This window comes from Corvus kubaryi, unplaced genomic scaffold (assembly GCF_017639235.1).
Source record: "Corvus kubaryi isolate FWS band 111438036 unplaced genomic scaffold, C.kubaryi_AGA036_p1.0 69, whole genome shotgun sequence".
In the NCBI taxonomy this organism is placed as follows: domain Eukaryota; kingdom Metazoa; phylum Chordata; class Aves; order Passeriformes; family Corvidae; genus Corvus; species Corvus kubaryi.
The window spans coordinates 1,384,473-1,412,215 of record NW_024582057.1 but is presented as its reverse complement, the minus strand read 5'-3'; the positions used below and the strand labels follow the sequence as shown (position 1 = coordinate 1,412,215).

General features: G+C 37.5%; 1 protein-coding gene across 5 annotated transcripts in view; it reads left to right on the top strand.

Moving 5' to 3' along the window:
* The window catches only part of CDKAL1 (CDK5 regulatory subunit associated protein 1 like 1), a 383,214-nt gene that overhangs the window by 218,062 nt on the left and 137,409 nt on the right, over positions 1-27,743 (top strand). For all 5 annotated transcript variants that reach the window (XM_042048977.1, XM_042048978.1, XM_042048980.1 and 2 more), the window contains one exon: positions 18,095-18,261. In XM_042048977.1, coding sequence (XP_041904911.1) covers positions 18,095-18,261 — 167 coding nt within the window. The remainder of the gene's footprint in view (positions 1-18,094; positions 18,262-27,743) is intronic.

Sequence of the window (27,743 nt, the reverse complement as noted above, 5' to 3'; positions counted from 1 at the left end):
GAAGGAAAAATAATCTCCTGAAATAACTGCTCCAGACAAATGTGAGTTCTGAGAGTTATTGTGTATGCTTTTCACTTCCACTATCCCAGCTGGTGATATAAGAGTATAATTTCTAGAAAAGATGCATTGGTTTGATATTTATATGGTACCTGGCACTGGTTAGACTCATATGCATTCCTACCATGTCAGAACTAAGAAGTATGAACTATGATAAGTAGAACTATGGTAAGAAGAAAATTATCTACTTACTTTTTAGTTATAGAAAGAGAAATGATAGGAAGGGCGCTCTTTCAAAAAGCACTTTATTTTCTTATTCCTAAAATGCATTAATTATTGGAAATAAAAAATTGTATCTCCATTAGGTGACATAGCCATGAAGTGTTTTCAGTTTAAAAGAGAGCTCATTAAGTGCTTTTTGTGGGATGAGTGTTACTTATTTACTGAGATCATTCAGGCATCAACAAATAATGCTAATATTACAGAGTGTGATATGACTCTTTTTAAAGAACTATTTTAAAATAAATTAAATATGACCAGACTACAGGCAGCATAAGCACATAAAATTTAGCTTGAAATAAGCCATCTTTTTTTTTTTTTATATAGTACTTTAACTTCAGCCCATCATTTTATTTTTTAAGGTTCTCTAGTAGATTTGTTTCCCCTTAAATAAGTGTCTGGGATAGCTCCTGCAAGCCCAGGTCATCTGGACATGTCCAAGCAAAAACAGTAATGCAGGATGTATGCACTAGTTCGTATTATTCCTTTAAATTAGTACTTTGTTTAGAACTTCATACAGGCAGCAAATTGGTGATATATAAGCCATCAAAAACCTTTTGGGTTTCTAGTCTCCTCTAGTCTCCCCCTCCTCCTTTAGCTTGGAGAAAAGGAGACTCAGGGGTGACCTTATCACTGTCTACAACTTCCTGAAAGGTGGTTGTAGTCAGGTGGGGGGTGGTCTCTTTCTCCAGGCAGCAGCTGATAGAACGAGAGGACACAGTCTTAAGCTGTGCCTAGGGAAATAGAGGTTGGATATTAGGAAAAAGTTTTTCATGGAAAGAGTGGTGAAGTACTGGAATTGTCTGCCCGGGGAGGTGGTGGAATCACCATCCCTGGATGTCTTTAAAAAAGATTGGACGTGGCACTCAGTGCCATGGTTTAGTTGAGGTGTTAGGGCATGGGTTGGACTCGATGATCTCAGAGGTCTCTTCTAACCTGGTGATTCTGTGATTCTGTAAATTGGATTGTGTTCAAGTTAATCTAATTATTGCCTTTACATGAAGTCATCCCATCCCCCATGTTCCATAAATCTAAGGGCAAAAAATTAATCCAGTAGTTGCAGCTATAGTGAAGTTGTTTATATTTTCTCCCACTGACTTAAACAATATTAATTGTCTCATCCTGACTCCTGTGAACTTACGGAGAAATAACAGTGTTTTAATTTATGAAATTCAAACATACATTTAAAGTAATAACATTGGAATGCTTTGGATTAGAAACTAGTGAGTGGCCCTGAACATCAGATGCTTTAGTAAACTACCTTTTTCCTGTGGAATAGAGAGGCAGATATTGGTAATTTGAAATGAACTCCACAGAATGTCATTAGAGTTCCTTTAGGTGTAGAAATAACTTCAGCCATTCTTTCAATGTAGTTATTCCCCAGATAGATGAGTTCAATCCTTATAAGCCATGTAAACTTACAGTTCAGTAGTAAGGTTTCTTTGGAAACTTTGTGCTTTGTTTTATTTTTACTATGCTGGTGTCTTGAATTGCGAATGCACTTGTGTTTTTTAGAATATATCTTTGTTAGGAAACACAACTTAGGAAGAGAAGCATGTATCTTTTGTTTCTCTTTGCAGTTCAAGGTGGGCTAAATAACAAGACGCTTGTGTTAGTTCTTTTTCTGACAGATATTTAGGTGGTCCTCTGTCTTCCTGTTCTTCCTTTTAAATAATTGGAACTGCAAAAAATTCTTTACTGGCAGTCTGCACCTTGGCTAATTGGTGCTGAGGATGTCACTAGTCAGGTCCGAGGACCTCCTGCTGCTGGTTTCCCAAGTTACAAATCAGAATTAGCTGCTGACAGCCAGCCAAATAACTTCAGCAAATACTTAGGACAATGGGCACTGAAAGGCACCAAGTCTGTGAACTAAGTCAGTGGTTTATAGACACTGAAGCATTCCTGAGGATCTCTTAAGCTGAGCCACATGGTGCTCAGCTAGGAAGTTGATTGATGGCTTTACAAAGAAAAAAAATGTTTATGAAAGAATGCTTTTCTTACAGATTATCCTGCATTAATATATATCTGATGTGCCTGGCAATGTTTCAGCAATTGGATGTTTGCCAAGACTTGACACTTCTGCAAGACACAATGGAGTTTGTCTAGCAGCACAGAGCTTTTTGTTTTATGATCCTGTTTTTAATGAGGCAGACACTTTCATAAGAATTATCCTCCTCTAAATCAGTAACGCTTGTACATTGTGATCCTTACATGTTAAATTGTTTATCCGGCTTGGAGTCCATTTTTGCAAATTTTTGCTTCTTATCCAGAATTTCTGTCTTACTATATCATTCTGTTTCAGTGGTTGGATTAAACAAAAAAGATAGCAGAAGCTCTCATGTGAAGTTGAAGAAGAATTACAGACTGCATACAAAATGTACTAGCAAGGTTCACTGTTCATATATCCCAAAAATAAGCTCAGAGGTGTTTAAATGCCTTTGTAAAGACCAGTGCTCAAGGATACCAATGAGAGCTGGGAGACTGAATGCATTTGTAGATCTGTCTGTAGTAATTTCACAGTACTAGAGAAAAGTTTGGTATTAAATGTCTTTATTGGACTTATTTACAAGTGAATTTCTTCTGTGCAATTTGTGCTGTTAAATTTTTGTGTTTTGTATGCTGTTTTATAGACAGAGAAAAGGCATTAATGTGCAGTGGGGAGAATTATAAAATCCTTCCTCTGAATCTGGGAAAGCAGCAAAACTTAGTAGTTCTGAAACTGCAGCACAGAAATTGCTCAGGCTATGGTTCCCTTATGTTAAATTTATAATTAAGGTCTGGAAGAAATAAATTATTTTACTTTGAAATTTGACTTACGTCCAGCCTCCCTAATGTCACTAGTGAATGATTTTTTAAAGCCAAAACGTCTTTGTATGATTCAAACTGATTGAAAAGATATGTGTGCTTTCTTTTATGAGAGAAGCTTTAACAAACCATCATTGAGGCTGAATTATTTCTCATTACTAGCAGAGAGTGGTTCATTTAAATTGCATTTAAGGTCGTTGACAGGGCAGGTTGAAGGGGAGGAAAGAGAGGAGATATGCATTGTGATTAAATGTGTTGGAACAGACCTGCAAAATAAAATAGAGACTGTCAGATAGTCTCAATATTTGTTCTGTCATGCATAGGAACATACACAGAGAGAATATGCAGAAAAACTATTGCTCCAGTGGCTTGCATTCAAGCATATGGTTTGATGAATTGCTTGGAGCCTTGGTGATAAAGAATATTAACAGCCTGAAGACGGCAAATCATTTAACTGCCCCATACTATTGATTATTGTCACATGCTATTCTTTAGGTTTAACTAGAAGTAAGTATTTGCACAAGTAATTGTAATTACAAGTTGCAAATTCTTGTGAATCTGTACTTTTATTTATGCAGTGCTTGTGATTTTTTTTGAAGACTTTTTTGTGATGTGATGCAGCCTTCTTTCTTAAAGTTTGGTACCCTGTGATGCTGATTGACTTCTCCACCAGTATGAACCCCACTTTTTTCTTTGTGTGATATTCCAGGCTGATGGCTATACCCAAATAAACTGAGAGGCAGAGTCCTGCCTGTTTTCCCGTGAAGTGGGACATGTGCTTGGAGAATTATTCTCTGTCTGGTTACTATAGTTCATTAAACTTGTGGGAACTTACCTGCTGTTGACAATTCTGTTTTTCTGTCAAATTTCATAGAAATTGGTCAATGAATTCAGAAATTACTGGAATAGAATGAGACATGCACAGCATGGAAGGCTTGTTTTCTTAGGTATCCTGATTAAAGCTATATTTCTTAAATACAAGCTTAAGGAATCTGAGTCCAGTGGAGACTTGAGGTGGGGGATTCAGTTAACAGTGTTGGGATCTACTAACTCAATTCTTAGTAAAAGCAAAAGAGAAGTTGTTTTGAAAAAACAGAAGCTGAATGTTGTCCATTCTTTATTCCTAAAGCCCTCTCTGATTGATTTAAACTAATATTTCATAAGTAAGAGTGGCATCAAAACTCCTGTTTGAATAGTAACTCTGAATCTAAACAAATGAAGGACAACTTCATAGTAATCCCAAGATGACTGGATATTTTGTTCAGCTGGAGGAAAGGAATGCATTTCTTTTGAAAATTTTCTTTTAAGAGGTTTTAGTTTATTTTTCTGTGGCAATCTGTAGTTAAGACTCTGTGGTGTTACTGAATACAGCCAGTTTTGCTCGTTTCTCTAATTTGTGTTTGTGTTCATGTGTTCGCACTCATTCTTAAAAGGCTTCTTTCCCATGGCTGAGTCTCAAACAGTATCTGAGCTGAGATACTACATGTGTCTAGAGCTTCTCTGTAGGTTTTAGGGAAGTGTTTTCATCCTGTGCATCACTTTAGGGTTTATACATGTATGTTTCACTGCATTCTGTGATCTGTATTTAGGATTTATGGCATCCTTTTAATTTTTCTTTGAGCCAAGAGGTTGAAATATGTAATTGCTTTCATTATTTTCCTAGAGGATGGAAACAGGAGAGAGGAAATTTTAGAAGAAATCTTTCTGAAAACATGGTAAACTCGTCCATCCACTTTATTCCCATCTCTATTAACCAATTGCTTCTGTTCATAGAAAAAAAGGTAAAAGTATGTAACATGATTGAAGTTGCAGCCAAATTGTTGTTAGTGTTGCATAGGGGCGAAAAGATGTCTTATGCTACAAATTAAGAGTTACTATAAACTCTTTATTAGGTTATTTGGATATTACAGCACACGAACCAAGGCTAAAGTTCATGCTCTTCAAAAGAAATTACTGGCAATCAAGATGTGCTATTTAAGAAATGACATTTCTCCCATTTCTGAAACAGACTAAAACCAGACCTTTCATTAGGTTTCTTCTTTTTTCTAGAATTGCTAAAGCTTGTGGCATATGTAGAAGTGACAAACGGTGTATGGACATGGAGCAAGTTTCTTCTGCCGTAGGGCAGAGTATTTTATAGTACACATTTTAATTTCTTTAGTCGTACTTTGGATATTTGATGACTTTGTAGGGTATTGTCAGTATTTTATGTCTTTATCCAACTTAGTGATTCGCATTTTGCATTTTTAGTAAAACTGCTCTTCAAAATATCCCATCTATCATTAACAGAAAACACAAACATATGCAAAAAAGTGCTCCTTTAGCTGGTGGATCATATTTCTTTCAGAAAAAAATGAGAAACATTTTGGAATAGCATTTGTGTTTGATTTGTGATTCTTCTAGAAAGGTTGGAATTCATTTTCAGAGCTCATAGGGTTCTGAAAGGAAATAATTCTTTAAGTTCCTCTAAAAATAATGTAGTTGTGGAATTCTGAAGCTGGATTGCAGTCCTACTATTACGTGGATTAGTCATCAATATGTTGTAGTAATATTACTCTAAGTGTTGAAAGGCTGAATATTTTAAATTTTAATACAGTTTCTTACACATGTCCATGCTAACTGACAGAACTGATGCTGCGTGAAAGAGTTTTTCTTCAAACTAATTTTCCCCTTCCCCATGAAACTTCCAGTATGCAGTGGCCATGGCCAAGAGCCCCATCCCAGACCAACTGCAGCACTTGCCCTGTAACTGCTGGGATGTTCTGCATGTTCCTCTCCCAGGGACATGTCCCTGTAGTCGTGTGTGAGCACCTCAGCCAGGCTTTGGAACCTGGCCTTCCCTCCCTGCTTCACTCCTTTCTAAATCAAATACACATTCTCTCCATAGTCCCCTGAAATTGGTGCTTCCACATGCCCCTGACAGGTTGGATGAGTCTCCTAAAACTGAACTCTCTGTTAAGTGATGGAAAGTACTCCTGATGGAAGAGCTGTCTTGAGAAACAAAAGACAACAGAAGAACAAGTAACAGCAGCATGATTCCTCGGCTATTAAAGCTGCTGTGCAGAGAAGTAATATTTGAAGTGCTATTACTGGTTTGAAGGGAAATGTAATCTCCTAGTGTTAGGGATAACTCATTAAAGAAGTCTTTGAGACGTGGTTTTTTTCATCAAGATTTCCATAATGATGGGTTTCTAACAGTTAATGCAGCTGAGCAGCTGTTCTAAGATTTGTGAAGTTTGATACCTTTATAATTTTTCTCCTCAAGTTTCATTGGTAGGTTGTGTCTTTCAGAGCTAAATATAGGCTGTAAAGGTGTTATTACTAAGTTTAAGGAACACATTTCAGAAAATTTTAAGTGAAGGCGAAGGTAAACTTATGTAACACTTGTAGACTTGTGTTACCAAGTGTTTAAAGAAAAAGTATTTAACAAATGGATGTTCTTAGATTATTTCAATAATATTTTTAAGGTGTATTTTTCCTAGTGTCATCTGTTTGGTGGGGTATTCTAATAGATGGAATAATAAACTTTTTCTGAGTGACTAGGCTCTTGTTTGAATTCTACTCTTTAAAAGATTCAGTAATTTCACTCTCAATATTCTTTTGTTGAAGATTCATGGACAGAAGCTCATTTCTCTTTATTTAGATTTAATTCATGTTCCTATGTTGACATATAATAAGTTCATCAAAAAGTAAATTATTGTTTAGATTGAGACCTTTATGGGCATTAATCTGTTTGAGAAAAATACATTAATATCCTTCAAAACCTTTGAATGATTTCACTTTGACCTCCCTGTGGACATCTCCAACAGATTTTAATTGCATTCTGCTGATGATATATTTTGGTGGTCTATCATTGAATACTTAAAATAAATTTAGATTAAGGTGGCTATACACCAAAAAGGCTTTGAGTACTTTGTGAGAATTCAGTGGATATAATTAAACAACTTCATGATTTAGAACTGGGGAAGGTGTATGACTACTGCAATGCAAGCATTCTCCTTTTTTGGTCAAATGGACCCATTTAGAGTTGCAGAGACAATACCATTCATTTGAGAAAATATTTTAAGTAACATTGAACATTAAAAGAGAGATTTGACAGAAATTGGGGGATTACAATGTTATTTCTATCTGTAGACTTTCTAATTTGTAATGCCTATTTTCCTGGCAATTCTTTTTCTCATTAACAAAACCAAACAAACAGAAAAGGATACACCCACCATAGTTTTGCTTCTTAATGACTCGCTAAGGAGCTGTTTTAGCTTATAGTAAGGTGCAGCAAGCTTGAGATACAGGCAGTAATGACTGAATGGTGTTATCTGTGCTGTCAGGAAAAGGTAACTTTAGGTAAGGATTATTATCCTCAGAAATGGTATTTACCCCTCTGTATTGCTGGCTTATGGAATTCGAATCCCCTAAGTGCATTCCATGTTTAGCTGACCACCTTGCCCTTGAACATGCTGACTTGGTTCCCTGCTTTCTTGTCATCTATGATACATCAGTTTGACAGATTATTGAGCTATTTTCACACTTTATACAAAGAATAGTTGTAATTAAAATCAGTCTTGTCCCTAGGATTCAGTATTTCCATGTAAAATGACTGTGATATATTGAGGAATTGATTATAAACAAAGCAAGATGAGCCCTTTATTATTAAAGTATTTCTGTATTCTGTATTCTGTATTGCCATTTGAGGTTTACAGTATTATGTCTTGGCTCATAACTTAGTGTGAAACAAAGCATTTAACACTTTTATATTTGTCCCTTATGATAGTACTCTATTCTAAATTCTAGGGGTTTTTTTGTGATTAGAACATGAAACGTTTTAAAAGATGTCTCCCCTAATCCTGGTATATGTCACAGAACAAAGATTAATTATTCATTTTCGTTAGCTTTTCAGTCAAAGAAAGACATAAGCTATCTCCTTTCTTTGATTGCATTTTTGAAATTTCAACATTTTACTGTAACCCAAATTATTTTCAACTAATTTTCAGCTAATTTTTAAAATATCATCTGTAAATACCCAAAATGTGGGTTTTTTCCTACTTTTGCTGTTCATCTATTTAAAAAAATAAAAGTAAAAAACATTGAATGAAGTAGGACTGTAGGATTCAGCTCTTGAAAATGCAAGAAATTTGAGCAGAAGAATGCTCTGTGGAGGATGAAGTTCCATGTCAAATACTTCCAATACACCCTGGCAGCTTGTGTGCAAGCTCCTGTTGTAGAATTTTTAAGTCATTCTCTTTCTGTAGAAGATAGATTCAGAGAGTTATTTAGCTTGGCTACAAACATTTTTAATGATTGAAACTTGGTATGCCATTTTACTTCCTGAGAATTAATCAGTTTCCATGAAAATATGTTGTTTAAATTAATCCAAACTCATTAGCACTACAGAGATGGATACTCAGTAAAAAGCCTCCATTAATTAGCACTGCATCCTGTAATATGCCTACAGCTCGTGACCATTTCCTTGAATTTGTGCAGTGTGTGACCCTTTGCATTTGATATTCATCTACAGCAGAATGCTAGCCCATGTTTTGGGTTTAGAACAGCGAGCGTATGTTATAATGAGTGGCACGTTACTCTCTTTTTCCCAATGAATTCCAAAGCCATAAACAAGATTTCTCATATACCTCATTTTGAATTCAGAGCTCAATGCAGGTTTTTCATTTGTGTTTTGACAATAGGCATAGCAATAATAAATTTTGTTTCTTCAGTTTTTAAGTTTATGGAAATTTTGCTCTTTGTCTTTTCAGTAGCTAAAGAGTATTTGTGCAGAGTACTGCACTGACCCTTCTGGTGGAGGGTCGAATATTCTCTGCCTGCTTGTAGTGCCAGGACAACATGAGCATATCAATATTTCACAAAGTGTGTTTGTGAGGCATAGAGTGGAGAACAATAATTCCATACTTCAGGAACCTGCATTTCTATATGCTGCATACAGGGGTGCAGAACCAAACTCATGCCTTGTCTGTGTTTTCTGAAATTGCTTTCTTCTGCGTTTAAGTCTCTTTTTGCAAATCTGTTCCCTATAGTCACCCAGTCCTTTACGCTTTATTATCTTAATGCATGTACCATTGCCTATCATTGAACTTGCTCCTTGAATAATGTTACTGGTTCTGCAAAGAACTGATTAGCATCAGGCAATTATGTCCCTGATCATTTATACACCTAAGACTTTTATTCTGTTAACTCAGGCAGTAGATGTCTACTGTCTCTGAAAACCAACTGAATTCTTGTAGGATGTCTGTATATGGAATGGCAAATTTTAGTTTTATCTCTTTTCAGCTGCCAAATATAATGATTAAGTGGATTTATTTCTTTTCATTCTTTCATTTGTGCAAGAGCTAGCCTTCGAAACAGGCCATTGTGTACATAACACACATGCCTGGAAATAGGAGGGTCACACGCAGGTGACCAATAGAAAAAGCACAGACCTCTCTCTTGAAGAGCAACTTCCTCAGCCTGAAAAATAGGACCAACTCATGAAATTCTACTATGCGCTTTTCCCTCCATTTTTAAAAAAATCTTTTCCTCCCCTTTCTCTTCAAACTGGCTACAAACCCCAATTTATCATCATGATGTATGGTATCATTAATCCTCCTTGAAAGCAAGATGCATAATGCTGCAGTGTTGGCACTGAGCAAACTTCAGCAGCCGGACTGTCTTCACGCCCCTTTGAGTCTCTCTTGTTCTAGCAGAATGAAACTGGACTCATAATAAGTTTAGCTATCACGCTGTTTGCAGCAGCAAGTGACCTATTATCCTGTTCCCTTTCCTTCCCCTCCTTCCTCTCCCCTTTGCTAACACACTACAGCTACAAAACGAGCGAGACAGGGCTGCTGGTTTATGCTCTACCAGTGAGCTGTTAGGAGCAGAGGGCCCTATAGGGGTAGAATGACCTCTTTTGTAAGCAAGGACAAGAGTTTGCTTTGTGGGAGAGAGAAACCTTTTATGCTTTCTTTGGTATTTAATGATTAGTTGGCTCTATCTGCTGCATGCTTTTGATTGGGAACTCTCAAACTTTTTTTTTTTAATGCCACAGGAAAAAGGAATAATTTAAATGAAGCTTTTAGTACAGGATGACTGTTACAAGCTTTTTTATTCCTTGTTTCGAAAAACTCCTTCTATAAAAATACTTTGCTTATCAATATAGTAGGAGAATTGAGCAAAATAAACTATGATACAAATTATAGAACTGCTAAACCCTACAACAGTCACAGGTAGTGAACTTCCTCTGTAAATGCCTTGATGGCAAAGCATTTTCTGCAAAAAGGAGCAGTTCTGGTTTTGAGACTTTTATGTGATGGATTTAGATAAATAAGCAAATTCAGTGAACCCATATTCTATATGGTTTCATCAGTCGTTTCTCAGATGCATGACTTTGGAAAAGTAAAATTTTGAATAAATGCATTTGCAGCTTCCACTTTCTTAACCACAGAAGATAAAATGGAAAGCTGCTGTTAGTCATGTGGCTACTAGGTTCATCTATCAGACTTCACATCTAAATATAAAGCAGATGGTAGAGGATTATTACCTAAAACTTACTTTGGTGTTACTAAGGAGTAGATGGGTAGCTGGGCCAGAACTCTTAGTTTCAGTATGGAGTTGTTCTTGTAAAATCTCCAAAGTAACCCTAAAAATTGTTGTGAAAGGTGGTAGTAGAACTATGTGCATATGTTGTATTATTGGAGGGGAGGGGGGAGGTTTATTCACTTGTGCAAAACCACAGTGTTTTGTTATTCCAACTTGCAAGTAATTAAGGAAAGTTCTTGTTCCTAATGCTTGTTATTTTTTTACTGTGGTTCAGCTCTGATTAGATTTTGTAAATTACATAAAATAACACAAAAATATGAGTGCATTTTGAGGGGAAAAATGTATAAAACATAAATTTAAAAAAATTATTAGCACATTTTTACTGAAATAGAACCAAGCTGTTTCCTGAATTCTTTTGCATTGTGCTTGATAAGGTATTTCTTCAGGTCTTTTCCATAAAAGTTCATTTAAGCTCTGATTTCAACTTAGTATGTAAGTGAGAGAAAGAGAGTAGGTTTTACTTTGTGAAAATATAACTGAATCTAACCAAAATCCAAAATATGTTTCATACTTTTGAAAAAGCAATTGCTGGAAGAGTTAAGGGGCCCAAGGTGCAGTTAATTTTTCTGTTTTTCAGTTTGTGAATATAGCCCAAACCTTTTTGCATTAGTTTGCAAGATCAGGAATTCACTGTAAGTATCTGTCACATCTGTAGTAAATGATCCTTTAAATCAAGTTCCTGTTACGGCTTCATAGGGTCTGAGAATTTCATACCATGAATATATACTAACGTATAGCATTTTCATATAAATACATGAGAACTTTAATCATTTGTTAGTGTAAACATTTACTGAAGTATGTTGGCAAGGAGATAGAAGAAATGATTTTAATTTGGTTGCTAAGTGTGGTAGACAACACAGGCAAACAGAATCTTCCAAAGTGATACTGTTCAGTGTTGTACTTTTAAAATAACGCGTTATTCCTACATAGGTGGAATGATTTCAGTCAGTATAATTTGGTCTGTATGTCACTTCATATTAGTTTCCAAACATTTGTTCTCAAAAATATGTAGACCATAAAAGTTACTGTGTTCATTTCCTAAGCACTCTAATATATGTGTCATCCTGTGGGTAGTAGAAACCACAACTGCTTTAAAGGCTTGTACTGAACTAAGCACTTGCAAAACACAGCTCTAGTTTTTGTAACTGCAGACTGACATCCAGAAGTAATAGAAATAATCCTGCAGTGAGAGGCATCCAAGTGTGCTGAGAGTGCTGGCTGATGTCATTATGAGGCTGTTCTCTCTCATCATTCAAAGGACATGACAACCAGGGGAGATTCCTCATGACTGGAAGAAGGGGAATGTCACCTTGGCCTCCAGAAAGAACAAGAAGGGAGAACTGGGGAACTACAGGGCAGTTGAACCTCACTCCGTATGGAGCAAACATTCCTGGAAGCCACATGCTGGCACAGGAAGGACAAGAGGGTGCTTGGGAACATGTGGCATAGGATTACCAACAGCATACCATATGACGGTCCTGAGTGACTTTTCAGATGGGATGTCTGGCTTTGTGGAGGAGAGGAAAGCAGTGGAGTTACAGTGTTTGGGGGTGGGTTGGTTTGGGGTTTTTTGTGGGGGTAGGATGTTGTTTGGTTTTTTGTTTTGGGGTTTTGGGGTGGAGTTGGATTTTTTCTTCTCTTTGTGGGTTTTCTGTTCTGTTTTGGTGTGGTTTGTTTGGTTTTGTTTACCTTAAATTTGTCTATACTTCAGCATAGTCTCCCATAATGTTCTTAGAGTAGTGAGATATAGACTGGATTAGTGGGTGATGAGAGGGTAAAGGAATTTATTGGTCTGTCAGGTTCCCAGAGTGCCAATCCATGGTATAAGGTCTAGCTGGCAGTTACTAAGGGTGTTTTGCAGAAATTGATACTGAAGCCAGTATTTCATGTCTTTCATAACAAGGTGGACTGCGAGATAGAGTGCATTTTGAGAAATCTGGGAGATGATACTCAAGTTAGGGGAGTACTTGACTGGCTGGATGGTACAGCTAATATTGCGAGGGACCTCAACTGCCTGGAGAAATGGACTTGCTGTAGCTTCATGAAGTTCAACAAAGGCAAGTAAATGTCCCAAATCTAGGGTGAAATACACCATGCTGCGCTATGGATGAGGAGAACTGACTGTCTGGGAAGCAGCTTTGCAGCCTTTGGAGTTCCTCTGGGAAAGCTGGTGCACATGAGTCAGCAGTGGAACCCCTCCGCAACTGCCAGCTGTGCCCCAGCTGCTGTTGGAGAGTGCAGCCACAGGCCCCAGGGAGTGACTGGTGCCTTGGACTTGGCAATTATGAGACGTCACAGAGAGAGTGCTCTCTCCATTCTTGGGTGCCTCAGGACAAGGCTGACACACTGCAGCAATTCAGCAGAGGGACGTTGAAATGACCAGTAGGATGAGCACATAACAGACAAGAAATGAATTTGTGGAGCTTTTGAAAAGAGAGCTAAGAGGAGTTACTATTGCTGTTTATGACTGCCTAATAGGACAGTATAGAGAAGGCAGAGCCAGACTGTCTTGAAGTCAGACAGGTCTTGCAGAGGTAGGATGATAGGTAACAGTACAAGTTGGAACACAGCAAATCACAATTAGGTGCAAATAAAAATTTTACCCTTAGGGTGGTCAAATATTGGAACAGATTACCCAAAGTGGCTGTGGTATTGCTGTCCTTGGAAATATTCAGAACACAACTGCAATCGTAGTAGGTCAGCTCATATTCATGATGTTGTTCAGATCGTGTTCTCCTGTTTGTGGCAAGCATTAAGAAAACAGGAGTGGACAACCATCTTCCATATCCTTAAGACTGTCCAGAAGGGTAAAAAACCAGGTCTTTTAAAAAGAGGAAATACTTTTGAGCATTAATAAAGACCCCCTAGAAATCCAGGCTGTGAGACAGGTTGTACGCAGTGTGTTGTCAGCAGAACTGCAGCACTGCGTGTGTCTGTACGATACGGTGCTGAACCGTAAGCTGACCTGTACTTAACAAAATGCAGAAAAAACATTGATCCTTGAGGTCATAGCCTGACAGCTTGCCTCTTTCACCAGCTCTGAACATAGACCTGTCTTTTTTACCTCAATCTACTTTCTTCATCTGCTTGCCAGGTATCCTGCATTCTGTAATCGTGACAGTTTGGTGTGAGTTACTCTCTGGGTAACTCAGGTTAGTACAGGATTGTGTCCAGCTCCATTTGTTCTATCCTCCTGAAGCCCTGTATATATACAGATGAAATAAGAATAAGGGTTTCTTGGTGAGCTGGAAATAAATCCTTCCAAACCCCTTGTAGCATCAATTGTTCCCAGTTTGATTTTCTCTTTCAGGAAGTCCCTGCAATGGGATGTTTCAGTGCTGATCCATGTGGCTGAACTGTCTTAAGAGGACGCTTTGACAATGGCGAATCAATGCTTGCAAAGTACTTCAGAATTACAGGAGGAAACTGATTCCTCCAAATCTCAGTTCTGTTTAAACTTGCATTATGTCCAGATTGGCTATATGCACAGATGTCTTCACAATTTCCCAGTTAAGACACTGATTCAGCAAAGTAATCTAGCATGTACATATACACACATACACATCAAGTGTGTAAATGGTGCTTGTAAAATCCATGCTGAATAAATAAGGAGAAGCTCAAATAATTGAAGAGAAAATAAAGTCGGCTAAGCTCATTTTGAACAATGAATTTGGTGTTTCCTAAGCCTTTATCTTTGGCCATGATTTTCTTGGTTTTAAATAATTCTACGGTTGTTATCAGGAATGGTCAGATTGACTGTCCTCAAGTCTGCAAGAGTTTCAGACAATCATTTAAGTAAAGCCTCCCTTGGCAGATGGTCTTTCAGATTTCTGTGGTGCATTGGGAGAGGTATTTCTGTGGTCTGTACAGCACTGCAGGCTGCCATAAGAATTCACTGTTGGAGAAGGAATCACAAGGAGGTCAGGCAGTTATTGATAAGCATATGTGGGCTACTGAGAAGGTCAGAGTCAGGGGTCTCCCACTGAGGCAGCCTGCAGAGAACTGTGCTGTTGGAAAAGCCACTCCTGTTCACATTGAAAAATCTGCCAGGAAAGAGGAGAACAAGAAGGGGAGGAGAAGGAAAAAACAGGGGGATTTGGGGATTGAATTTCATTTGTATGAAGTCAGTTATCAAATATGAGACTTTCACTGGGTTTGGTGTCCAATATTTTAACATCTTCAGATATTTTTGTAGAGGAAAGTAAATTCATTTTTCTGATGGAGTAGACTTCCCTTCAGTTTAAAGGATGCTTGGTACTGCTGAAAACAGCATTTACAATAGTGACAGGAAGATAAAGCCAAATAAAAATGTTAGAAGTTTTTTTTTAATTAAAGAAATTAATAATTTCAAGTAGTCTCTTAACCAGAAATGCACATATTTTGTAAAAGTGATAGCTGTAGGATTTCTAATCTTCTTTATGACAAGGATTGTTTACCCCACAAAAATGAAGTTAAAACCCACGTCAGATAATCTGCAGTGAGTATTCTTTATACTGAGACATGTGAGAAGGAATAGGCTCAGAACTTTCTTCATTTGCTTGGAACCTATTCTTTTCCCAGCATTTTTAATTCTCAGTAATCTCAAATTACAGCAGAGCAGAGCTCAGAGGCCAACTATTAAGGTTTCTCTTTTGTGCTGGATAGTGATGGCAGAGTGAGAAATAAACCACGAGCTGTGACCAAAGGCAGACTTGTAATTACTTGAATATAACGATAATTTGCCTTAATACTGTAACAAATGCTCTGAGTTTGCACATCTCAAGTTGGCTGTTTGGATCAATTTTCTTGTTTACAAAATCAACTTGCCTTTATTAGCACCAAAATTGCCCAGTAACAGAGTGGTGAATGATCGAGTGAGGTTTGCTGCAAAAGAAAGGAAAAAAATTCTGAACATGATTTGACAGTGGATTTAAATAGGTTCCTGTGGAGGGCTGGAGTTTGGAGGGGAACTGGGTGGAGTGAAAATAGGAAGTGTTGACTGACTTCATTAATACTGTCTGAGAGGTCTATTGTTTTCTCCTCTTACCTGGTGTAAGTTTAGGCTCCTAAATGGAGGATGCAAAGGACTAAAAAAAAAATGGCCTAAAATCAGTTGACACAAAACCTCTATCACACACAGTTATGTACAAAATTGATTTATCCTATTTATCCTACTTGTAAATATTTATCACTCACAGTAGCTTTCAGTATTTGAAGATCCATTTTGTCAACCTGAAGCTGGGACGTGAACTTTTTCCTAAAATACAGGTGTTCTTCCCCCTCCCTACCGCGCCGGGCGGGCCCCCCCCATAGTAAGACTACATCCGTGGATCTCACAGCATGAATTATTCCCATTGCTTGTTGTTCAACACCCTGATCGGAGAGCAGATGAGACAGTTATTCCTGTTGTTGCTGATTTACTATTACAGCTGCTTCCTCTTCTTGTGATTTAATTTGAAGTTTCAGCCCACCAGGGGGCTAATGGTCCCCACCTATGCAGCTTTAAAAGCTCGCTGTTGTTTTCCACTGGAATGTTATTTCCATTCCTAGCCGGTGATTTATTTTTTTTCCCTCAGTGTTCATCTGCTAACTGTGAGACAGTATTCCATTAGCCGTTTTCATGAAAAAAAGAAAAAGGAAATCCAACCCAAACCCCCTGCAACTCTTTAGATTGAAAGCTTGCAAATGAGAATTACTCCGTTGCAGTAGAAACTCAGCAAATCAGTAAGTTTGGTAGTGTTCTTATGGCCATTGGAGACTCATATAAAGAAACATAAACCAAACAAAACAGGACCATATCAATCATTAAGAATCCTTATATTTCTCTTCTTTTTAATACATAGCGTATAAAATTCACTTCTTTTTTTCACGTATTTCAGGAAAATGTAGGGCAGGCGGCAAACCCCAGAGTATGCTTCATGGTGGGTACTGCCTGTGGTGAGATGAATTCCAAAAACATTAGCAAGTGCAGTAATATCCACTGTGTGATTGTGTACTGCAGGCAGATTCTGCACAGGGAGCTCAGTTTGAGTGTGACTGCAAATAGTCTTAGTACTGCAGGAATGCTTTACAACAGACTTCTCAAGATCCAAATCATAGATCTCCCTCACTAACCTATTCTTGAAGCAAAACTTAAGAAGTGATGAGTTTTACAGTTAACCTTTAATTTTTAAGCATTCTTCATTCTAAGTAATAAATTACCTTGAAAACATTTCTGTACAAGCAGGATTAACTTTGATGCTCAACATAACTTTCTCTCTGCCTTTATTGTGAATTTAAGAGTAGCAGTGTTGAATTTACATTTTGTAAAACATTTGGTTTTCTAGGTTTATTGCTTTTTATGTGATTAAAGGCTGTGCATGTGCTTATGTTTTCCTCATCTGAGTATGTATTTAAAACATAAACATTTACGTTTTATGATACATTCTCTGCTGGTCCAAAGAGTGCTTTGATGAATTATGAATAGTGTTTGGGTATTTCTTTTACCAGTTTATGACTGGTTTCAGAAGTTTAACTCTTCACTGAGTTAATGCTATCTTATCTTGCTAAGAATCACAGGTGTTCTCCTTACAGACACCCTGTTTTCAATGGCTTATTTTTTGCTTTGGGGTGGTAAGGAAGGGGAGAGGGAGGGATTGCATTGCAAAAAGGTTGAAAACTGGGCAGCCTGGCAGAAGTGGCTGTGTGAAACCTCAGTGCTTTCAACTATTATTAAAGGGTGGTACAATCTTTCCCCTCTTTGAGTAGGAGGATATTATTACCAAATATCAGTGTTCAAGGTTGCTATTTACAATATAAGTCAAATGCACTACTTCCTAAGGCTCTGATTGATGGAAAATGAAGCATTAACTGCCAGGAAACAGGTTTTGTGTACTATCACTCTGTCATGCAGTGGTCACTAACCTTTTCAATACAGCCTTAATATTGCATTGCTAATTGTATAATTTAAGGAATACAAGATTGTAATAGTTACTTCAGGAGGAATGTTAATCACGGTGCTTTAGAGCTGGTTTTGCTCAGTGGAAGCTCACCAGTTAATAAGCTAACTACTGTAATAACCATTAGTGCAAACTCTGCCTGGGTGATGTCGCTTGCCGTGTTTAATGAATTAGGCTCAAAAAATAAAACACAGTACTAAACTTGTCTGACTTGCTGTAGAGGCAGCACAGAATTAGTCATTGGCTGTGAATGTTAATCACTCCACAGCAATGATAATTTACAGCATTGTTGTAGCACTCTTGTGCTCATAAAATGAACTTAATAACCCACTGCTACCCATGGGATAAGCCTTCCTTCTCCTTCCCTTCCCTTTGCAATTGTATACCCAGTCTGGCTGCATAATAGCCATGTGAAATACTGCATTTAAAAGAGTGAGCAGCTGTATGATAAAACAAACAGCTCTAAAACAGATTTGTTAATTATCTCTTTCTTTTATTCGCAGAGGGTGTTTGTGAGATATGGCTGACCAGTGAAGACACAGGGGCTTATGGCAGAGACATTGGCACAGACCTCCCCACGCTTCTGTGGAAGCTGGTTGAAGTTATTCCTGAGGGAGCTATGCTGAGGCTTGGCATGACAAACCCTCCCTATATTTTAGAGCATCTGGAGGTAAGGAAGAAAAGGAGTCATTTATATGCCGACGTAGATGTTCATTGAGTGAGTCAGCATGGAACCTTGTGTGAAGTGTCTTTCATTTTAAGTAGTAGTTTAAAAAAATAATAGACTTAAAATACATTTACAAAATTAGGCTAACGATGTTAAGCCATTGGCCTGACACAGCAAGTTATTGAGATAATGAGATACTCAAATAATTTTGGAATTATGATATTACTGAGATCTCTGACCTGTAGGACTTTATTGTAGTGATTGATGTTCATTTGTGTGTATGTCTGGTGTTTCCAAGAACTACAGGAAATGTCACTAGCAAGTGATGGACCATGGGATTGAAATTTTCTTCCTGCTGCACCTCAAACAAATATTTCCAGAAACATTATATGCTGGTCTCACTCAGTGATGCATTCATTATCCTATTTTTAGTGTGTTTAGCGCTTCCATTATAAGAAATAGAAATGTAAGTGTATATCTGTGTTTAAAATAAATGTAACAAAGTAGTTCAATGAAATTAGAAGTATATAACAATGTAAATTTGAAGGAGTATCCTATTCATGCAGAGGAGGAAGTGAGTGTTTCTTCTCAAAGGTAGGTTGGTTTTGATGGATTCTGTCACCAAATGAATTTATTGAAGTTCCTAGGAACTGTACACAGAAAGAACACAAATGTAAAGAGGAGGAAAAAGGAGGGAAGGATGTAGTTGAAGGTAAATTTTGTAACCATGTGCATGTGTAATACCAGATAAGTAGCTGGTAGCCATGCTGCTTTCCCAAAGATATTATAACATTAATAGTTGCACCTGTGTTCTCTGAGGACATCAAGGACAGTATTTCCTCATCAGAGTGCTATAACTGCACGTTTTCAATCTATTGTTGAAGCATGAGGGCCAGAGAAATCTCATATTGGTAGGAATAAGCAGGTTTTCACTTCACCAACTAAAGAACATGAACTGCAGAAACCTGCAAGAAGCTTCCTGGGTTCTTATTTTATTCTTTGGTTTAGCATACACTTCACTAAGAGAGAGTCTTAACTCAGCACACTGAATAAGAGCCTTCAGGAAATGGAGTGGTTGTGTTTTTGAGAGCTTTGCATTGTGTCTCTCATATCTGTCACAAGCTTTTCTTCTTTTTTTTTATTTTAACATTTTTCAGCATCTTGTACAAAAGCAAATCAAGCTTTTAGCAATTTTCACAGTTAGTGTCTTTGCTTTCATTTTTAATTCACATTATTAGAAGTGTTTTGGCACAGACTGCTGCTTTTGTCACTGCTGGTCATTGTATAAGTACTCTCAAAGCTTTAAAAAAAAAAAAAATCAGTTGCTGTAAATAACAAACTGCTCTGCCGAGATAAGGGGCACTCTTGATACAATCCAAGAAAAGTGGAAAGAATGTTCCTTTCCTTCAATCAGTAACCATCATAGTAAGTGTGAGCATGTCACAAATCTGTAAATTTCTGATACCTGGTCTTCCTCTTTCTAAATCTTCCAGAAGGTGCTGTAGGTAGGACTTCATTTTTTTATCTGACTTATATTAAGGAGAAATGCTCTTATCTCTTTGAAAATGGATCTTTAGGTGAAATGGCAAAGTGAGAGGAATTCATGGAAGCCTATTGAAAATGTGTCTTGAATGTTGCTGTGCAGAGCATGTGTTTGTGTGCACCAGCCTTTTTGTGCAGCAACGTCTGCTGTTGCTCATCCTCTTCAGTGCTCCATACAATTTCCAGTTTATATGATTTTTCTAAGGATTATTCAATCACATTTCTGTGTTTCATGTGTGACCAAGAGTTTCTGATCTTGAAATTTGGTGACATAATTTTGCGGATTTGTGAAACTAAATTTATAAAAAATTTTTTTGCCTTCTGCGTTTTTATCTAATCTCCTTTTCCAAGTTTACCAGACTTGTCTCTGAAGGATCACTGGGGAATGTAAGCAGTCTCCTGTATACATTTTCACCAAACAAAATAAACTTTTTATGAACAACGTGCTTTTAACTTTCCAGTTGAAGAAAGGTTAAAACTGTAATTTGTTTAAACAACCAAAATTAAGTGAGAAGCTGATTAACCCTCATGTCAGTTGATTAGGATGAAATCCACATGTAGATCTGTTATCTCCTGAAAGGTATGAAGATGTTTTATTCGTTGCAAACATCTTTCATTAATTGTTTTAAAAGGTGCTGCATGTTACTAATTTATTTTGTTAGAAGTCATCTGTCTAATTAGAATGTTTGGCTTTCTGTGAAAAAATTTTACCTGGGAAAATGTACTAATCTTGTGTCGCTTTTTGTATGCAATGAAAAGGACAAAGTAATTCCAATCATGTATCTTTTTTAAAAATCAGACATTTTTGGCAGTTGCATACAACTGTACATGTGCAACTGCTCAGCAAGGGTTTATTTCACTTTAGAAATGATATGTGGCATAGAGCAACAATAGTCATCTAAATGTAGAAATTAATTTTAAGATCTGGATAGAGCTTCCCTAGAGACTCAGCCTAAAAGCAATGATTTTGATTCATTTACTTTATTTCTGTACTTATTGGAGCAGCTGAGAGTGTTTCATCTACCTCAGTATCTGGGAATCAGTTTCTTAGTTTCCACTAAGGAGTAGAAGTCAACAGCTCTGCTGTTCTACTGATGGAGGCCAGCACAGGGAGAGTAGGAGGAGGAGGAAGACGACTTCCCTTGGGTCAGGAGTGGTGGGATTAGAGCAGAGGAGGGGGCAAAGGAAAGCTGTGAGCGCTTGTAATGAGCATTAAGTCTCTTATTCTGGAAGGCTTGGTAGATCTGGGGGCCTGGGCCAATGGCTATCAAAACTCAAGTTGGTTTAAGGTAGGTTGTCAGTTTAAGTTTTCATATGATTTAAAATAGCATAACCAGTGCCTTCAGGTAGTTCTGTCAGATAAATGCCATTCTGTACTTGAAGATGTTTGTCATTTCAGAGGATACTGTTAATCTCATGAAAATCCTTACTATGCTTGCATTGTGTGGTCTTGCAATTTAGTACTTTAGTTTTTTATTCAGTAAATGTGGTGGTAATGGTGCCTGTGTAGCATGGACAGTCTTGGGATGAGAAGCAACCATGTGTTTTCAAACTGTATCTGCATTCATTTGGGCCTTCTTGTCTAAAAAGAAAGATATGTTTGGAACCATGCAATGCTTTATAGTAATGCAAAATACGAAACACTTACTGACATGCTGGATGCTGACCTAAGTCATTACAAAAAGAGCATTTTTCACAATTATTCTGGGTATAATCTAAAATACTACATTTTTTAGCTGCTGTTTTCTTTAGCCAGAGATGATGTCTGTGCTTACATTAGTGCATAGTATGAAGTATCAAGAGCAGATGAGGAAATCACAGAATTTGGTAGTGAAGCCACTATATCTAAATTTATCTGCATTTTGGAGGCTTTACTTCAAAATAAATTTAATTCTCTTAATCAAACTTTCCCACTAGCCATGATCCAAAGCTGTTTCAAAGACATACCATTAGTTTGAATTCCTCTGTTCCCACCAAGGGCTTGGAGTATATTCACTGTGGACCTGGAGTATGGCTACTGCTCTGATTTCCTTGGAAGTGAGTTTAGTTTGCCCACTGCGAAGTTCACCCCAGACTGAACAAACCAATGGCTGTGAAGGGAGCACAGGAAACTGCACTTTAAAATTTCACTGCTGCTTTCAGTGGGCACATTAATGTGAACACAGCAAATCCTGGCAAGACTTCTCCAGCATGAGGTTTGTTGGTATGACAGAGAGGATTATTTGGCATGTTTAAAGACACTGAAGGACCAGAGACTCCAACTCTTGGTCATGGTACTAAGACTGAGAGAGAAGTTGGAGTTTGTGGTTTACCTGCAGGAGACATCCTCAGTTTTCCTCTCAGAGAACGCCTGGCCAAGCAATGGAAATAGCATTCTGTTTTCTAAAGTGCTCTCACAGTCTTAGCAGTCTGTTTGAATGGATACATCATGAGGCATATAGCTTGCTTATTTGAAGATTAGTCTCAAACTGAGATTTTGAGATATGCCCTTGTCCAGTGTCAGTCCTATCTTAGTATGTTGATGCAGCATGACATTGAGGAAAACTAGGGATTTTATCTACATGGAAGAAAACTTTAATAAACAGACATGAGCAACTAGGGCCAGGGAAAAATGATTTGCCTCAGAATTTATTTTTGTTTTATATAATGTGAAGGGGAAGGTTAGTGTTAGAGTCCATTATATAGTCCTAGAAAAGCCTGCAAGGAGTGCCTGTGTGTGGTTACCCTGTGTGTTCTTGCCCATATGTCTTTGCACAGAGCTACTGCTCTAATTACACACACTGCCAGATGTCAAAGATTTTATCACCCCCTGGTATCAACATGTAGCAAAAGTACGTAAGGAATACACCCTGCTTTAGAGGTAACCTCCAGGCATTTTTTATGAAACTACTCACTAGTGCTCTGGTGAGGCAGTGTTTAACATCCACTTCCAGTGACTGATGGAGAGGGAGGATTGGAAAAAATCCATTAAAACAATAGTAGTAGCTAAACAGTAAATGGGAATTAGTCTGAAAAGTGAAAAATAAGGTGAAATGTGTAGCAACTTAAAATTAATTAATGTTCATGGCATAGCGTTAGATATTAATTTTGCCTTGACTGTATTTCACTTTTCCTTAGGTTTAAACTTAATTTTCTTTTTAAGTATCTGGGGCTCTGTCGAAATCACAAGGGACTCTAGATCATCCAGACTGTAAAAGGGCAGGGACTCACATCTCAGCCCTAGCTTGTGTCCTTTGTGGATTTAACATAATCCCAGAGTTGTCTGGGATTTTAGTACGGCACTTTCTGTGAGTGATGGGATGCTTCCAAATCTGTATAAAGGAGGCAGTTCACACCTGCCATTCCCGTAAGTGCTTAATCTCACATGACTAGATGAGTAGTCGTCTTTGTCACCTGTCAAAATGAGTCTGTCTCAAACCATACTATATGCCATCTGTGGGCTGTATCTCCGTTATTAATTCAGGACATTTGAGTGATACAGCAGCCATTGAGATGGAGTCTGCATGGCAGCAGAGTCTTTAAATGCAGAAGGTGTGCCAAGTGTACCACAAGTCGCAGTAGTATTTCTTTGCTCTTTTGCTTTGATTTTTCATGTCAGCTCGGTGTTTATGTTCCTTAACCTCATTGAAGCTGATACCCTACAGATGGCTCCCTCAAACGTGCCCTGACACAGCACATAGGAAATTATTACAGTATTACAGTAAAATTACTAATTCACTTTTCTTTTTTCTTTGTTGTCCTTTTTTTCCTCTGAGTGCACCAAGCGTTTTGGAGCGTTGTGCATAAGCTCAAGTTTTGAATAACCTAGAGTGTAAACTGATTTGAAATGCATTTAAAAAGGGAATAATATGCACACATTCCTCAATGGCAAATAAAAGGGCAGCATAATTTCAAGAATTAAAAGGACTTTAGGGCATGTATTTGCTTTGTTTCTAGTATTATTTTTTGTCATTTTCATAGACTGCTGCTTTTGAAAGTGCCAATTAAAATCTGTTGATTTGACCAGAAAAAATGAAAACTGCAGCATACATTTAAATAAATGAATAGTTAAGCCCCTGACTTCTTATTACTGTGAGTTTTGTAGTGTTTTGTACTCGGTGGACCATGCAACTTTTTCTTGCTGTAATTACAAAGTTGTCTCTGTGCAAACTGTGTCTGTTTTGCTAGCAGTATGATTGAAAGGAACCTCAAGTACTAAAGGGAGGAGGACAGGGCAATTGCCTCCGTCCTTCTGAGAAAAAAAAACAAAACGTGGGGTATGAAGGGATGTTTACTATTTCCTTTGGTATTATGCTAAATGCTCATTTGTCCTATGGAAGCTGTATGTGCATCTTTGCTTACTCTGTGTATTCCTGCTTTTTATTTTTTGGTACTAAAATAGTCTGTCTCTCCTGTTCTTCCTCTCAAAGTGTTCTTTGTCTTTGGGGTTTTCAAACATAGCACATTTCCTTAAAATTACTCTTTAAGACATGGTGTCATGGGAACATGAGCTCACCCGAAAGTCAATGTATTTTTTTATATTATGGGGTTAGGAAATGGATGAATCTCTGCTGTGCTTTGGGATACATTTTGTCACACCATTTTCTCTAATCTAGAATTTTAACATCTCAGACACAGCAGATCCTAACGTCTGTAAATGCTTGGTGACATGTTCATTTCCAGCTGGTAGAATATGATTTGGCTTAATAAATGTCGAAATAAGAACCCATTTTACTCTTCCAGAAGGTTTTACGCTGTATTCGTGAATCTTGGGTTCTCTCAAAAACCTTAACAAATTGGGAACTTTGAACAATAAAGGTTTCCTTCTAGACAATGTGGGAGGGAGTATTTGTGTTGTTGGGAATGAAGCTCATGTTCTTTATAACACTAGTAGAAAAAATGCTATGAGATACATAAAGCACTGGCTTTGTTTATGCAAAATTCAGTTTTCCATCAAGACAGAATATTTTATGCATGCATCTAGTGCTCTTCTATATTTAATAGTCTGTGAATAAAAATTGGTATTGCAAAAAGGGGTTAACATTAAGTAGCACACTGCTTGACCAGTTAAATCTGTGCATATTAGCTGTACCTTAATTATGATTTGCTCATTCGAATGTTTCTCTTGCTCGTTAGATTGCCCAAGAACGAAGAGTATTTAAATGCAGACAGATCCACACTCAATCTTGTGCTGAGTGTCAGGCTGTCTGTCAATTACTTGTAATACTGTCTCATCCCAGCAGTCCTTTGGAGCTGGAGCTTACTTCTGGTGAATTACTAGCAGAAAATAAAAATCACCATTAATTGAGCAATATGTTCAAAGAAAGGGTAATGCATATATGGGATACTGCATTTTTGCTAAATAAAAGTAGGGTTTTTATCAGTTGCCATGCGCTTCAAGGCATTGAGGTAGAAGCTATTGTCAAATGTAGAGCTTGCATAACAAACTGTGCCATGTTCTTTTAATATTTCTGCCTTCATTGTTAAACAAATAACATCTCACTTTCCTAGTTATTTATATTATAGTAAGTAAAGTTCTGCCGACTACTCTCCATGCTGTTTCAAAAGCTTCTTTTTAGTTTAGATGCATAAACCCTTTTGTTTTCTTTGATAGATGAGCTGTCACATTCGCTGTGCTTTGCAGCATCATCTACATAATCTTCAGTAAGACTGCTTGCTTCGTTAGGCTTTGGCATTTGTTTAAAAAAAGGTTGATTTTCTTGAGGTAAAGATATTCTCTTTAAATATGAGAAAAATAAAATACATTGTGTTCTATAAACTTTAATAAAACTGCACAATAATATTGGCTTTGGGTTGTTGTACCACTGTTAATTGAGGAAAAGATGTAAAATCTCTTCTCATTCTTTGAATTCAACTAGTTTAGCTCTGTTAAATGTGCAGGGCTACTGAAGAATGTAAATTCTATTATATCAATCTCGTCATTATGATTTGGAATATTTTTGTTCTGTTTTACTATGAAATTTAGGTCAGCTCACAAAAGAAAGTGATAGTATTTGCCTAAAGGTTTAAGTTTTGATTAAACCTTCCACTATTTTCCTTCCACTGGAACCTGCTAAAGCAGTTGCTATTTTAGATGTCGTACTTGCTTGTTTGAAACGAAGGGAAACAATAGAGAGGCTTCCTGGCATTGCACTGTCTCAGTACAGATGAACTCTGGAGGGGTGTGCAATTCATTCTATGACTTCCTTCTGAGCAGAAACCATCAATTCTTTTCTGTTCTATGGGATTCTCATTTTTGAGCTGGAGAACAAATTCATAGTATGGATGAAACTAGCAACCCATTTCACTCATTCAGTCTTCTGAAAATGAAAAAGGTAGTGTGACAATCCTACTTGCCTATTGTGTGTGCCTCTCTATGCTTTAATTAATTTCAAGGTTTTATTAGCATAAAGTATGATTGAGACGGAGAGTTATTTAAAGTGGCAGTGTGCTGTTACAATAAATCACCTTTTTAGGGACCTTCCCAATATGTGTTTCTAATACATACTGCAAAAAGGAGTATTAATTTACTTCTGGAAAAAAAATTTCATTTGAGGAGTGCTTAATGATGAGAAATTAGAGAGGACCATAGAGAAAATGAAAAAATACATATTTTCTTGCATCAGAATTCATAATTTCACAAGGAATTAGTATTGGCTTTTTGGTTGGCTGGTTTTAAGTCATTAAACCATCGCTCTAGCCGTTAATGAAATGTACATTTTACCTTAAAATGAGTCAGTTTTTGGAACTGGACAAACATTGCCCTGAAGCTCCACAAAGTCTCTTTAGGATTGTAATGATGGCTACAGCAGCAACAATAACAGTTCTCATCTTTGAAAGCACTGAACCATTTTACTGCTTGGTGCACAGAAATTAGTGTGGTATTAATGCTGAAGGTGTCACTGAAACAGCTGTGTTTCGGTGACACAGGGCTCAGTCGTGCTTGGGCTCATGGCTCACTACAGGCTGAGTAATAAGCAATCTATTCAATGTAGATGCTGATGCTTAACCTTTTACCCAGTGTAAAGTCAGTCCTGCTTTAGTATTGGAAGCAGATTGTGATAGGGATGCCAGCTCGCTTATTGTGAAGAATTTCAGGAACCAAGGTTTAAGATATCTGTACTAGGAGTTGTTTTGTCAGAAAGTGTGAGTAAGTGGTACTGTGCAAGAAGTTTCTTTTTATTCTTGGGTATACCATGTATAATCTTGGAAAGAAACATACACACCTGCTAACAGAGTAAGAGAATTCTTGATATTTTTGTGTTTACAAATCAGGTACTTAGTGTATTTGGTGCTGCGTGTTTTCTTTGTGCACTGACTCATGGGAAGAGATGTGACAAACCTCAACCTCAGCTGAAGCTTTGGGCTGTGAAATACAGTTATTGTATTGTGATACTATCTGAATATCACTTCTTGTACAGGAACTTGAGTTAGCTTGTCCTCATGTTTAATAAAAGAAATGTGGCAAGCTTTTGAAGGCATGTTAGGTGTTTTTGCTATGGCATGGTTTGGTTTTTTAAGAGATTAGGCTTAATACATAGCTGTGAGCAAGAAAAAGTTGCTTAGCTAGCTGCGGCTTGTCTGTTTTCTGAGGCTGGAAGCAGTAGTGAGATCCCACACCTAGGAGAACAGCTGGGAACAGCTAGGGCTGAGCATATGGCTCTCATGGCTAGTTTTCCTATCAGCAGATCACAGCTTGCAGTCTGGTTTATATCCACTTCGAAGGGTGGCCTGAGCTAATACCAGGTTTGGTAATGTAGAAGGCATTTTTCCCATATGACAAAACAGATTTTTGCCCTCCATCTGGCAACCCAAAGATTTGATTTTAAGGTTCAAATTACATTGGCTAGAATTGCATGGGCTTCTATCAGCTCCAGTGTGACCCGCCTTTATCCTAATGACAGGATAAAGACCTGAGCGTGTCACGTCATGTTACGTGGGGTAGGGGTTGCCACTAAGCTTGC